Source organism: Schistocerca gregaria, chromosome 2 (assembly GCF_023897955.1).
Source record: "Schistocerca gregaria isolate iqSchGreg1 chromosome 2, iqSchGreg1.2, whole genome shotgun sequence".
In the NCBI taxonomy this organism is placed as follows: domain Eukaryota; kingdom Metazoa; phylum Arthropoda; class Insecta; order Orthoptera; family Acrididae; genus Schistocerca; species Schistocerca gregaria.
The window spans coordinates 415,930,408-415,944,642 of record NC_064921.1 but is presented as its reverse complement, the minus strand read 5'-3'; the positions used below and the strand labels follow the sequence as shown (position 1 = coordinate 415,944,642).

The 14,235-nt window shown below is 40.1% G+C and overlaps 1 protein-coding gene across 4 annotated transcripts in view; it reads right to left on the bottom strand.

Annotated features, from left to right (window-relative positions):
* The window catches only part of LOC126323656 (pancreatic triacylglycerol lipase-like), a 182,663-nt gene that overhangs the window by 18,403 nt on the left and 150,025 nt on the right, over window positions 1-14,235 (bottom strand). For all 4 annotated transcript variants that reach the window (XM_049994705.1, XM_049994703.1, XM_049994704.1 and 1 more), the window contains exons 9-10: window positions 9,606-9,704; window positions 4,310-4,448 (exon numbers count right to left, since the gene is read on the bottom strand). In XM_049994705.1, the coding sequence (XP_049850662.1) occupies window positions 4,310-4,448; window positions 9,606-9,704 (238 nt within the window). The remainder of the gene's footprint in view (window positions 1-4,309; window positions 4,449-9,605; window positions 9,705-14,235) is intronic.

Genomic DNA, 14,235 nt, shown 5'->3' with positions numbered 1-14,235 from the left:
AACATTTGAATGTTTTATTTCCTGTGGAAATCATGAGTGTCTGGATACTAAATTTGGCACTGCTGACAGCCTTTGCATACAACCAGATTTCCTTGGATGTTGTGAGTGGTCTTTTGATCAGATTCTGCTACAGTAGTCTTTGAAAGCTTCACGCATTGCTCTTTTGACAGCCACCATTTCTGTACAGAGCCTGTTTTGTACAAATTTTTTCACTATTTTATTGGTAAGAATTTAAAAAAAAACATTTGATTAATAGGAAAATACCATACTGCTTTGATAGATAAATGAACAGTGTACACAGTTGTGCATTTTGGTAAATTTGAATAGAAAAATTATTTTCAGAGTTAGAACTACCTTTATTTTGTATGAATGTGTATTATGAAGCACATACTGTCATTGTTCTATTTATTTGCACAAGGTACTCCTTATGAACTTTGTGCAGCAATAAGAGCTATAGTGCTGTGCATTAAGTCATTGCATCAACTCAACGTTTAAGAAGAGGGGAGATGTGTAGTTAACTAGTAACACAAATATTGACCAAACTCCTGCACTAAATATTAATAAGGGTTTCTCCCATCACAAACTGTCTCATCAGACCCAGTGAGGTCCCCATCACCCAGAGATGACTGTGAGTTATATATATAAGATGATGGGACTTACCAAAAAAAAGCGCTGGCAGATCGATAGACACACAAACAAACACAAACATACAAACAAAAAACAAAATTCTAGCTTCCGCAACCAACGGTTGCTTCTTCAGAAAAGAGGGAAGGAGAGGGAAAGACGAAAGGAAGTGGGTTTTAAGGGAGAGGTAAGGAGTCATTCCAATCCCGGGAGCGGAAAGACTTCCCTTAGGGGGGAAAAAGGATAGGTTTACACTCGCGCACACACACGCATATCCATCCGCACATACACAGACACAAGCAGACATTTGTAAAGGCAAAGAAATCGGGCAAAGATGTCAGTCGAGGCGGAAGTACAGAGGCAAAGAAGTTGTTGAAAGACAGGTGAGGTATGAGTGGCGGCAACTTGAAATTAGCGGAGGTTGAGGCCTGGCGGATATCGAGAAGAGAGGATATACTGAAGGGCGAGTTCCCATCTCCGGAGTTCTGTCAGGTTGGTGTTAGTGGGAAGTATCCAGATAACTCAGTCGGTGTAACACTGTGCCAAGATGTGCTGGCTGTGCACCAAGGCATGTTTAGCCACAAGGTGATCCTCATTACCAACAAACACTGTCTGCCTGTGTCCATTCATGCGAATGGACAGTTTGTTGCTGGTCATTCCCACATAGAAAGCGTCACAGTGTAGGCAGGTCAGTTGGTAAATCACGTGGGTGCTTTCACACGTGGCTCTGCCTTTGATCGTGTACACCTTCCGGGTTACAGGACTGGAGTAGGTGGTGGTTGGAGGGTGCATGGGACAGGTTTTACACCGGGGGCAGTTACAAGGGTAGGAGCCAGAGGGTAGGGAAGGTGGTTTGAGGATTTCATAGGGATGAACCAAGAGGTTACGAAGGTTAGGTGGACAGCGGAAAGACACTCTTGGTGGAGTGGGGAGGATGTCATGAAGGATGGATCTCATTTCGGGGCAGGATTTTAGGAAGTCGTATCCCTGCTGGAGAGCCACATTCAGAGTCTGATCCAGTCCCGGGAAGTATTCTGTCACAAGTGGGGCACTTTTGGGGTTCTTCTGTGAGATGTTCTGGGTTTGAGGGGATGAGGAAGTGGTTCTGGTTATTTGCTTCTGTACCAGGTCGGGAGGGTAGCTGCGGGATGCGAAAGCTGTTTTCAGGTTGTTGGTGTAATGGTCGAGGGATTCAGGACTGGAGCAGATTCGTTTGCCACGAAGGCCTAGGCTGTAGGGAAGGGACCGTTTGATATGGAATGGGTGGCAGCTGTCATAATGGAGGTACTGTTGCTTGTTGGTGGGTTTGATGTGGACGGATGTGTGAAGCTGGCCATTGGACAGATGGAGGTCAACGTCTAGAAAAGTGGCATGGGATTTGGAGTAGGACCAGGTGAATCTGATGGAACCAAAGGAGTTGAGGTTGGAGAGGAAATTCTGGAGTAGTTCTTCACTGTGAGTCCAGATCATGAAGATGTCATCAATAAATCTGTACCAAACTTTGGGTTGGCAGGCTTGGTTAACCAAGAAGGCTTCCTCTAAGTGACCCATAAATAGGTTGGCATACGAGGGGGCCATCCTGGTACCCATGGCTGTTCCCTTTAATTGTTGGTATGTCTGTCCTTCAAAAGTGAAGAAGTTGTGGGTCAGGATGAAGCTAGCTAAGGTGACGAGGAAAGAAGTTTTAGGTAGGTTGGCAGGTGATCGGCGTGCCCCGAAATGAGATCCATCCTTCATGAAATCCTCCCCACTCCACCAAGAGTGTCTTTCCGCCGTCCACCTAACCTTCGTAACCTCTTGGTTCATCCCCATGAAATCCCCAAACCACCTTCGCTACCCTCTGGTTCCTACCCTTGCAACCGCCCCCGGTGTAAAACCTGTCCTATGCACCCTCCCTCCACCACCTACTCCAGTCCTGTAACCCGGAAGGTGTACACGATCAAAGGAAGAGCCACGTGTGAAAGCACCCACGTGATTTACCAACTGACCTGCCTACACTGTGACGCTTTCTATGTGGGAATGACCAGCAACAAACTGTCCATTCGCATGAATGGACACAGGCAGACGGTGTTTGTTGGTAATGAGGATCACCCTGTGGCTAAACATGCCTTGGTGCACAGCCAGCACATCTTGGCACAATGTTACACATTCTGGGTTATCTGGATACTTCCCACTAACACCAACCTGACAGAACTCCGGAGATGGGAACTCGCCCTTCAGTATATCCTCTCTTCTCGATATCCGCCAGGCCTCAACCTCCGCTAATTTCAAGTTGCCGCCACTCATACCTCACCTGTCTTTCAACAACTTCTTTGCCTCTGTACTTCCGCCTCGACTGACATCTCTGCCCTTACTCTTTGCCTTTAAATATGTCTGTGTGTGTGTGTGTGTGTGTGTGTGTGTGTGTGTGGGGGGTTGTGCGCGAGTGTACACCTGTCCTTTTTTTCCCCCTAAGGGAAGTCTTTCCGCTCCCGGGATTGGAATGACTCCTTGACTCCTTACCCTCTCCCTTAAAACCCACTTCCTTTCGTCTTTCCCTCTCCTTCCTGAAGAAGCAACCATCGGTTGCGAAAGCTAGTAATTCTGTGTGTGTGTTTGTGTATTTTGTTCATTGTGCCTGTCTGCCGGCACTTTCCCGCTTGGTAAGTCTTGGAATCTTTGTTTTATAAAATAGAAAGAAACTTCCACATGGGAAAAATATATTAAAAACAAAGATTCCAAGACTTACCAAGCGGGAAAGCGCCGGCAGACAGGCACAATGAACAACACACACAAACACACACACAGAATTACTAGCTTTCGCAACCGATGGTTACTTCTTCAGGAAGGAGAGGGAAAGACGAAAGGATGTGGGTTTTAAGGGAGAGGGTAAGGAGTCATTCCAATCCCGGGAGCGGAAAGACTTCCCTTAGGGGGAAAAAAGGACAGGTGTACACACACACACACACACACACACACACACACACACACACACACAGATATATATATGACTTTGATTGAATCTAACAGGCTACCATTTAATGTGTGTGACGACTGTTCAGTACCAGCTATGTGAAGAATAGCAATCTATCCTAGTGTTTGTATTGTTATTCCATACTGAATTTTCCATTGATATGAATATTCCAGCCAGTAGCAACTGTCTCATGTACATCTAGTGTGCCATGCCAATCTTGATTTGATAAGTTTAAATTAAGTTACTTTCAATAGTGCTTCCACAGTGATAAGTATTTTTTACAATGTGGCAAAACAACTAGTTTTAATTCATATGAGAGTGAAAATATTATTCTTGATACAATAGTAAAAAATCTTCATATATTACGTAACATAAGCATCTGATTCTCACCATGGAAGGTGAGGAGATCTGGGTGAAGGATGCTGACATAAAACTCAATAGAAGACGCATAGACAGAATCTGAATGAGAGAAGTGTTTACTCAGTTTTCCTCAGTAAATTTAAAACAGCACTTTGAAAGCACAAAAGAAAATGCTAAACTTTCTTTTTCCTTTTCCAGAAATATACAGTTTCCATTAGTATAACCAAAGAAGTCTCTCTTTGTCCAGTGCTCTTTACAGCAGACTAATGCTATACATCATATAGTAATCATAAGACAAAATATATCTAAGCGTTTAACTCCTAACCCATAATATTACAAATTATTAAAATGCAGCTGTCACGTTTTATTTACCTTTCACTCAATGAATTCCACTTACGACCCCAGAAGGAACAGTTATGAAAACGTATACTGTCTGTGAAGAGCTTATATGATCGTCCATGGCTACAGATTGCTTTCTGCAACTGAGTTGTCACATCACTGGCTGCTGATACTGTAAAAAAAAAACAGAATAGTACATAGTGGATATGATCAGTTTCAGTAATCAAGTATCAAAAGATGACAGAAGCAATGAGAAACAGTAAAATAGCTCATGATCTCACTAAACACAGGAAATTTTAATTTTTTTCCATTAATGTCCTTCACACCTTCCTTAACTGCTCGTACCATAAAATCATCATGTATAATATCCTAACAGAGTCCAAGATCAACGACAACCTTAAGGCCGTTACCTTCCTCAGACGATTTTCTTTCTTCTTGGTTATGTTAAGCTGGTCTGGTTTCTTCCACAGTAATATTATCACAAGCTATTTCAGCTATCAGAACAGTTCAATCAGCCACTAGTTCTTGCTTGCAGGAAACATACAACTCTTCAGCATTATGAACTGATGAAGCTTTAGTAATATGACATTCTTTCACATCACGCTGTACATTCACAGGAATACCGTCAGTTCAGCTCAAAAGTTTATTTTATGGATCCTTTTGCCACACCTGCTCTTTTAGCATGTTACCCTTACATTTCATATTTTGGCACCTGACAAGACTTACATAAAACACATCACTGGCTCCCATAGTACCATACATTGACACAAAGGCAGTGGCCGACTGGAAGAGCAATGGAAATCTGTATTGTTCTCAGTTCATGTGGAAGAAGACTAATGTGATATTCATCAAAGATGGTTTAAAGAAATTAGAACTAGTAGTGAAGTTGTTCTTAATATCAGGATTAATACAGCTTATTAAAAAAATCTAAATTTGAAGATTTTTTTTAGCAGACTGTTAAGTAAGGATAAATTCTGACAGATCATGGGGACGCCCCCTCAATCTTCGGACCACCTACAACCATTTCTTGCAGTAGCCTTAAACTGGCCCTGCTTCCACACTATGGCATCCTTGTGTGGCACAATTATGCACATTCATAATGAATATTCTTAACCCACGAAAGAGTGCTCAGCATGCTACATGGTTATAGTTTACAAATTTCACAGAGGTCATTGTTTAAGCATCTCTGAATCCTGTATATGCCATCGATGTGTATAAGCTCCCTATGGGATTTTTGGTTACTAATATGGATTGATTTGAAAGTAATACACACACCTATTCAATGAACACTTGATGGGAATGGTTCAATTTGGGTTTAGACAACATTTCATTAGCCATATACAGAAAAATGTGCACTATTCCGTGGGTTCATTTTCAATTTTTCAATATGCTGCTTTTTTTTTTTTTTTTTTTTTTTTTAAAAAGTGATAAACACCAGGTTTTCAGGTTTAAGTTAAAAGACATCCCTATAAAACCTATTTTCATTATATATAAAGTGACATGAGCAGAGGGACTGAACCAATGAGGTCACATGCTCTTCTTGGACAAAAGCAAATTCAGCCTGAGTAGTCATTCTGGACAGACCCTCACAGGTGAGGGTGGGTACATGTAATGAACCAGGAACAATGGAAGATTGAACCAGGAACATAACTGAATACGATGATTTTGGTGGTCCAGGTGGTATGGTGTTGGTAGGCATAATGTTGCATGGATGTACTGACCAAATCTATAAACTTGGTACACTCACCAGTCATTGTTATTGTGACACTAATCCTTCACCACATGCATCTTTTCAGGGTTGCATTGAGCCCTGAGTTTACTTTTATGGATGGCATTGTGCAGCCACATCAAACAGTACAGGTGGAACAGCTCTCAGAATGAGAGGAATTACGGTGAATGGATTGGCCTGCCATTTCCCCAATTTGAATCCCATCGAGCACATGAGGGATGCACTGGGGAGATGTATTGCAGCATGTCCACATACACTAATGACCATCCACTAGCTGTCAACTGCACTCGTGGAGGAACAGGACACTGTGACAAGAAGTACATACCTACTTTGTGACCAGCAAAGGAGCATGTTTCAGACCACATATTGCCATCTGTGGTAGACACACACACTTCGTTAAGAAACATGTCCTGCCTTTTGCAGTGTCCAGGGGACCATCTTAAATTACAGTGACTTATATGTAATTATTGTCTTCAAATAGAAGTGCCATTTCTATCAGTTATCTTCTCTACTATACTGTAGCAGTTCTTTCTATGTATATTCCAAGTATCATCAAGATTCACATGGAAGTTACTTTCATCCTTAAGATGTGTACACTAGTGTATTTATTGTAAATCTTGTTTGTGGTTTTTCTTATAGTCTGCTTTTTGTTTTAAAATTTCTCATCAGTTTTCTGTTAGTTATGTACACACTCATTCCATGATCAAGTATTTTTGGATCATATGATCTCATAAAATCTGTGGAATTAAATTAAATTGAACAATGGAATAGGGTAGAAATATTGCACCAGTGAGAGCTGAGCTTGTAGAGGTTATCAGCATTTTGCACATTGAGATATGCGGGCGGGGGTGGATAACACAGATGATGTGAGAGTATTAAAGATTATCTTACACAGACACATATACTTATAAATCAAACTAAATTGGTAAAAGTATGAAGTTAGGGCTCTTCATCTAAGCAAGTATCCTTTCTTAACATAAATCCTTACCTTGCTAATAGGCATACACAGAGGTGACAAAAGTCATGGGATAGCAATATGTTCATATACAGATGACAGTAGTATTGTGTGCTTGAGGCATAGAAAGGCAGTGCATTGGCAAAGCTATCATTTGTACTCAGGTGATACACATGGTTATGGTTGTGGGATGTACGACAAATGTATCCATTAAGATAGTGCAGTGAAATATAGCATTAATGGGCTATGGCAGCAGAGAACCAAAGCTAAGAACACAACATTGCCTGCAGTGCCTCTATTGGGCCTGTGAGAATATCAGTTGTATCACTGCTGACTGGAAAACCGTGGTGTGATCAAATGGCTCCCAATTTCAGCTTGAACAGCTGTGGTAGGTTCCATGTGTGATGCAGACCCCATGAAGTCATGGACCAGAGTTGTCAACAAGGCACTGTGCAACCTGCTGGTGGCACCATAATGGTATGCATTGTGTTTACGTGGAAAGGAATTGGTCCTCTGGCCCAACTGAACTGATCATTGAATTGAAATGGTTGTGTTCAGCTACACGGAGACCATTTGGAATTCTCTTCCCAAGTAACATTGGAATTTTTGTGGATGAAAATGTGCTGTGGCACCGGGTCACAATCGTTCACAATTGCTTTGAAGAACATTCTGGATAATTCAAGTGAATGATTTGGCCACTCAGATCACCCAACATGAATCCCATCGAACATTAATGGGACATAACCAAGAGGTCAGTTCATGCACAAAATCCTGCAATGGCAACACTTTCACAATTATGGATGGCTGTAAAGGCAGCATGGCTCAATATTTCTGGAGGGGACTTCAACAACTTGTTGAGTTGCTGAACTACACCACACAAAGGAGGTCCCACACAATATTAGAATGTATACTATGACTTGTCACCTCTGTGTAGAAAATCCAATGTCCATATGAAACACACAGAGCATTAAAATTATCTCCAGTTTGATGTGTGTGAAATCTTATGGGACTTAACCTCTAGCTTGATAGCTGCCTTGTTTCACATCAAAGGTTCTCTTCTGTACAATGGATTCAGCTGTGCAAGGCACATCTAACAGTGATTAGCAATCACTTTCTTATTACACTGAAGGCCATCACATCCCGAAAACCTATTCCAAAACAGATTTCCCTTGACATATTTCCAGCACTTTTAGCACACCTACTAACCATCTGCTAAGGTGCATGGCTCATACTACCCATTACCACCCCAAGACAGATATAAACGATCCACATTTTCTGCCAGTGCTTTTTGAGGAGGCCCTGAAACAAGTAACTTAACCAAAATACTCACCAAATCTTTCCCCATTTTTCCAACACACTAAATATCATGGACCAGCCCTATGCTATTCCAAAACATTGCCACAGGGTAATATCTGTGTTAAAGATACAGGTACAAATGTGTGTTTGATGCATACACAAGGTTGGGTCAAAACATAATTTCTTCTGTATCATAAAAAATATAGTAAGGAGCATAATTATAGCAGCAGAATTAGTACAGATCATAGCCTGAACTGTCCTTTGCACAACACTACTCTTCAACTTATTCACCAGGCATTTGTACGCATTTGCACCATCACTGAACCCAGGCATCAAAATCGGTTTGGTAAACTGGAAAACTTAGCATTCTGCTTCTTGACTCAAAATTTAAAAAAACCAGGTTTTTGCTGTTTATTTTGAACTCTAATGTGCCTGTCTCCTTGAATCACTTCAACAAGCCCTCCATTGGCAGTCATGACATGATGGCCAACAATGCAAAATTTATCCGCAATGTTTGTTTCTCCACTACTAAACTACGAGTACATCATCCAACACTGCACACTGCTGATGCCCGTTACAGTGCCCTTGTACACTCTCTCCATGCATCAAGGTTTCAAATCATGGAACAAGAATAAAAGCCTTGAATTTCTCCAAACTGGTTTTGATGCATGATGCATGATGGTGCAAATGTGTAAAAAAACTGTGGGGGCTATTTGAATGATTCCATTGTGAAGATGACAATTCAGGCTGCAATCTGTACTAATTTGGCTGTTATACATTCATTATTAATTTTTTCATGACACAGGAGGCATTACTTTCTGATCCACCTTATTATTATTTCAGTCCTGAAACTGTTATATGTCATCCCATCAGATATAGGGTTACATCTGAAACTATTCATGTCACATACCAACTACAATGCAACTACTGCATAGCATTTTAGATGGGTGCAACCACTAGCCAACTATCTATCAATACAAATGGCCTCTATCAAGCTGTGGCCTTTGGTAAGATTGACTAAGTGGTTAAGCACACTGCTGTGCCCAGTGTAACAAACTTAAGCGTTTGGTTTACAACCTCTTCAACATCAGCTTCTCTGAAAACTTTCCTTGCTGTTCCTCACTCCTTAATCCCTACCATTTCTTTCCCCTTGGCTCTTCCTCATTCTTCTCAACTGACCTACCCCATGCAACAACTCATCCCAATCTGCACACCTCACTCAGTCAATCTAGTGGGGTGCAGGGTAGTGGGGAATGGTCACTTGCACACACATTCACACATGCTCACTCACAACGAGATGATGTAACTCTATAAGTAAGAAGAAAAATTATTGTTTTATTTACACTTACACAGAAAAGACAGGATTCCAGGAAATTTGTATCCAACAGCTTCCCCATTTACACATCCAGGTTGACACATCCCTCCATTTGGATAAAAATCAATGTGTCCTGCAGAACCAATACAATAATACATTACTACAGTAACAATAATACATTACTACAGTATCAGTTTCTGAGTAGCACGAAAGCAACCAGCACCACAAACTTTACAAGAATATAATATTAACACATGGTAATTCAGAAATAAGAACTCTATCCTCTTTGTTCTTCACACTATCTCCCTCTCAGCACAATATCACTTTTTAATAGACTTCCTATTATTGCTGATATCTTTGCTCCCTCAATATTTGTATCAGTTGTTTGCTTCCAACTCTATATCATACCACATCATTTTCTAATTTGCAACAAATCTGTTGGCTTCCTAAACTTCCCATCCACCTTTTTCTGTGGTTCTTGACTTTTCACAATTTAATTGACACAAGTTATTAAGGTTCAGCAATTTCATTTGTAACCACCATCCTTAGGGTATCACTATGGCACTTGCATTTAACTTTATTGTGCTTCAATTACTCATTTAAAGGTACAAGAGTTTCCTGATCTTCAACAATTATGAAATACATAGGTTGCTACTCACTGTAAAGTTAACAATTACTTGCAAACGGGCACAATGAAAAGACTGTTACACAATCTGAGCTTTCAGCTAAAGCTTTGTTCTGGATAGAAAAACAAAAACACACACACACATACATACACACACACACACAGATTGTGGTCAGAGGAGCATGAGGTGTGCCTGCTTGTGACAGACAGACAGGGTGAGTAGCAATTTGCCAATCTTTGCTGATGACACTGTAGTGTACGGGAAAGAGTTGTCACTGAGTGATGTACGAGGATACAGAATGAGTTACACAATACTTTTATTTGGTGTGATTAATGGCAGCTTACTATCATCATCGTTGTCATCTTAATTCTTAATTGCAAATAAATAGTTTGCATAGTAATAATAATAAAAATCAGACTTTGTTTAAAAAAAAAGACTGCAGGTTCAACTTAAGAATGTTGAAATGTGAATATAGTGGCACACTTATGGCACATGGTTGTTGTATCACCAAACAGTACTTCTAACTAATTTAAATTCCTGAAAAATATTCTAAAGATTTCATTATTACATGTGTACAGGGATTATCATTCAACTACTAAAATAAGGTATAAATGACAAAGATATTACTATTTCACAATAAAAGTCGTCACACAATGAATAATACAATCTTCTAGTAGTGAGGCTCTATCAGTTATCATATTCTTAGCAGAAGAAAATCAAGATTTTCACACATAATTAAGACATTGAAATAAAATTCATACTTTGAGGTATAATTTTATCACTAACATAACAAACAAAATAATTTGTTATTCAATAAGTCTCTAATCTATCTAGATTGGCAGATTTTTCCAGTACACTAAGTTTTACATCTCCAGCCATTCTGTTCCTTTCATTCCTTACCTAATCCTTTTTCGTTTGCGTCAGCATCGGTCTAACAAACATCATTTCAGCAGCTTGGATTTAGTTATTCTCTCTTTGCCAGCGTTTAGGTCTCCACTGAGTGGTTCAAAATGGGAACATAGTACACACTGAAGAGGGCTGATTTTGCCTTGTGTGGGATCTGGTTGTCCCACAGGAGGCACCTTACTTACTGAAACTGGGCAGCTCTATGTATATAGTTTATAACTTCACTTCAACTTAAGTTTTTAAAATCTGTCATATTGCCCAAATATGAGAAATGTTGCAGATTCTCCTAGGGTCTTCTATTAAGCTGTAACTCATGCTGTCCTTGTCTGCTTATCATAACAGGTAGAGCCTTTGATTCACTGACAGACTCCTCAAAGCGACTGCTCTACATATTAATTCTTCTTGGTCTTCATTTGTATCTCCCCAGATCATATCATCATCAGTGAACCCCCCCCCCCCCTGCTTTCTATTCCAGTCAATACTGCTCCTTTATCACATCAGTAGAGACAAGGCACTCCCCTGCTGCACTCTGATCTCAGACCATTTGCTCACTCCATTTCCTACTCAAAAAACACAACTGACATAATCCATAGAGCATCTTCACTTTCTTGGTCAGTGCCTTAGATATATTCAATATGATAAAATCCTACTTAATGAATATATATCAAGAAGTAGAAATGCTAGATGATGGGAATAATAAATATTACTCTCAGGCTTGGGGAAGATTCTAACCAGAATGCTTCAGGGAAGTGTTCTAAGGCCACTACTGTCCCATGCGTGTGTATAACCACCTTTACCAAATCCAACAGAAATCCTTGCTATTTTCAGATCACACAAATGTTTTAATTAAGGGGATGGATCTAGAATAATAATAAAAATAAAAAAAGCCAACATGAGCTTTAAAATCAGTCAACCAAAAGATATTGAGTTAGTGATAAAAATCAAGGAGAACAAATCTGAGCGAGTACCTTGAGTAAAATTTGTGGGTCTCCACCTCTATGATATGGCAATATGGACACAGCACATAAATAACATATGCAGTAAATTAAATTTAGGCTGCTATGCACTATGAAGTTAGTTAAAATTTTTAGTATTGAAGTGCTCAAAACTTTTACTGTGTGCACTTAGTAAAAAGTAATTTTAAGAAAAATGAAATGGTTCATCAAAACAAAACAAGAAACTATTGGAGCAACTGAATAAATTCAACAGAGGACAAGTCATTATGAGAAAAATATTGAGTTGCCTTCCAAGCAATGTAAGCCAAATGAAACACATTAATGCCTTCAAACACACAGTCAGAAAAATACTGGAAAAAATCCATTTCATTCCTTAAATGAAATTACTGATGACTGTAAGGAAAATCCAAAAATATGATGCAGAAGAAAGTAAGAAATCAGAAGTAACCATTATTCAGCTTAATGGGTGAAAACTATAACAGCAAAAGTGACATTTTTTTGCAAAATTGAATTAAGTGCACTTTAGGCAATGAATGAAAGGATAACTGTTAATGGCAGAACAATCTAACAGTCCACTGTTAACATCTGCCATCAAAAGCAAAAACTTTGACTTAATGTCATTACTACACTTTATTCCTCTAGTGTAACAACTTCTATAAGAGTCTAACACCAATTCTGAACTCACCAAAAAATCAACCATAATGCAACATAAATGCCTAACCACCCAGAACTTCCTGTTCCAGTCCTGTCACAGACTTATTCTTCCCCACCTGAGACCGGACCACCTGTGAAAGCAGCCATATTATATACGATATCTGCTGCAATCATTGCGCAGTTTTTATATTGGTATGACTACCAGACTACCAACGAGCTGCCCAATAGGATGAATGGCCACTGCCACACTAGGGGGGGGGGGGGGGGGGGGGGGGGGTTAGAGCAAAATGGATCACCCTGTGTCACAATATGCAGCTGAATCTAACCTGCTAGATTCCAATGGCTGCTTCAGAATCCAGGCCATCCAGATCCTCCCATCCACACCCAGCTGGACTGTGCAGATGAGAGTTATCCCACACACCCACTGGCCGTTTCCCCATCTCTTCTCCTCATCTTTTCCACTTTGCATTATTCCCCCCCCCCCCCCCCCCCCTCCTCCTCACCTGCAGCCTCCTGGCTCTGCACCTAACAGCTTTGTCTTGCCACCTCGTCCTTGCATGCTCCACCAGGCAGTGCTGACTCCCCCTTCCCAGCCTCATTCCAGATTTCTGCTTCTGCTTCTGCTCAACATGGTACAGTTCCATTCTAGTTCAAGTGACAGGATGTAGCAGTCATGTGTGCATGAGGTATGCTTGCTTGAGTGAATGTATGTGTTTCTTTTCTGAAGAAGGCTTTGGCTGAAAGTTCAATGTGTAAGTCTTTTTGTCTGCAGCTCAACATGTCATCCATACTGTGAGTACCATAGTCATCTAGCCTTGTCACAATATTAGAGGTGCAAATGATATTCTGCAAAGATATTTTGAAGCCATACTGGTAAAAGTGAAGCAATGTTCTTGATTCAAAGATCAGATCAGTTTTACTCCTGTATACTACTATTCTTTAAGGAGAGGTTCAATTATCCTTCAAAGGCTCTTTTTTGTGATGTCCTCCAGAAATTTTAATCCATGCAAAAGCAATGTTATGCCTTTGGAATTTTGGATAGTTTTCTGTTACCTTTCTTTGAATAGTGGTATAATTACACCTTTGGCCCCATTGTGCATTTTTCTCCTCAGCTAGTACTTGTTTACAATTAGTTTTTGTTGCATGTACTCCTGGGTCAGTATTTTTTCTGTGTTCATTCCTAGAGTCCTCCAGTTTTTGTTTCTCTTCGTCACATAGTTTGTTTCTTTCTTTCTTTGGTTTCTTAAATGTATTTCATCCTTTACCCTTTTGTTCCACTATGGTGCTTGTTGCTCTCTCACTCTGGTGCTTATCTTTCCACAGATGTTTGTTGCTTCTCCAACAAAGACACCCTGAAACTCTTCCCATTATTCTTCTTCACCACTTCTTGTTGCACTAGTTCATAATTTATCCCTTGTTGTACATAGTTGTTCTCCAAATACAGACAAACATGTAACCTAATTCAGATGAAGAGGAAAAATAATACTGTGATACTGAAATACAGTGTTAGTGATGTGCTGCT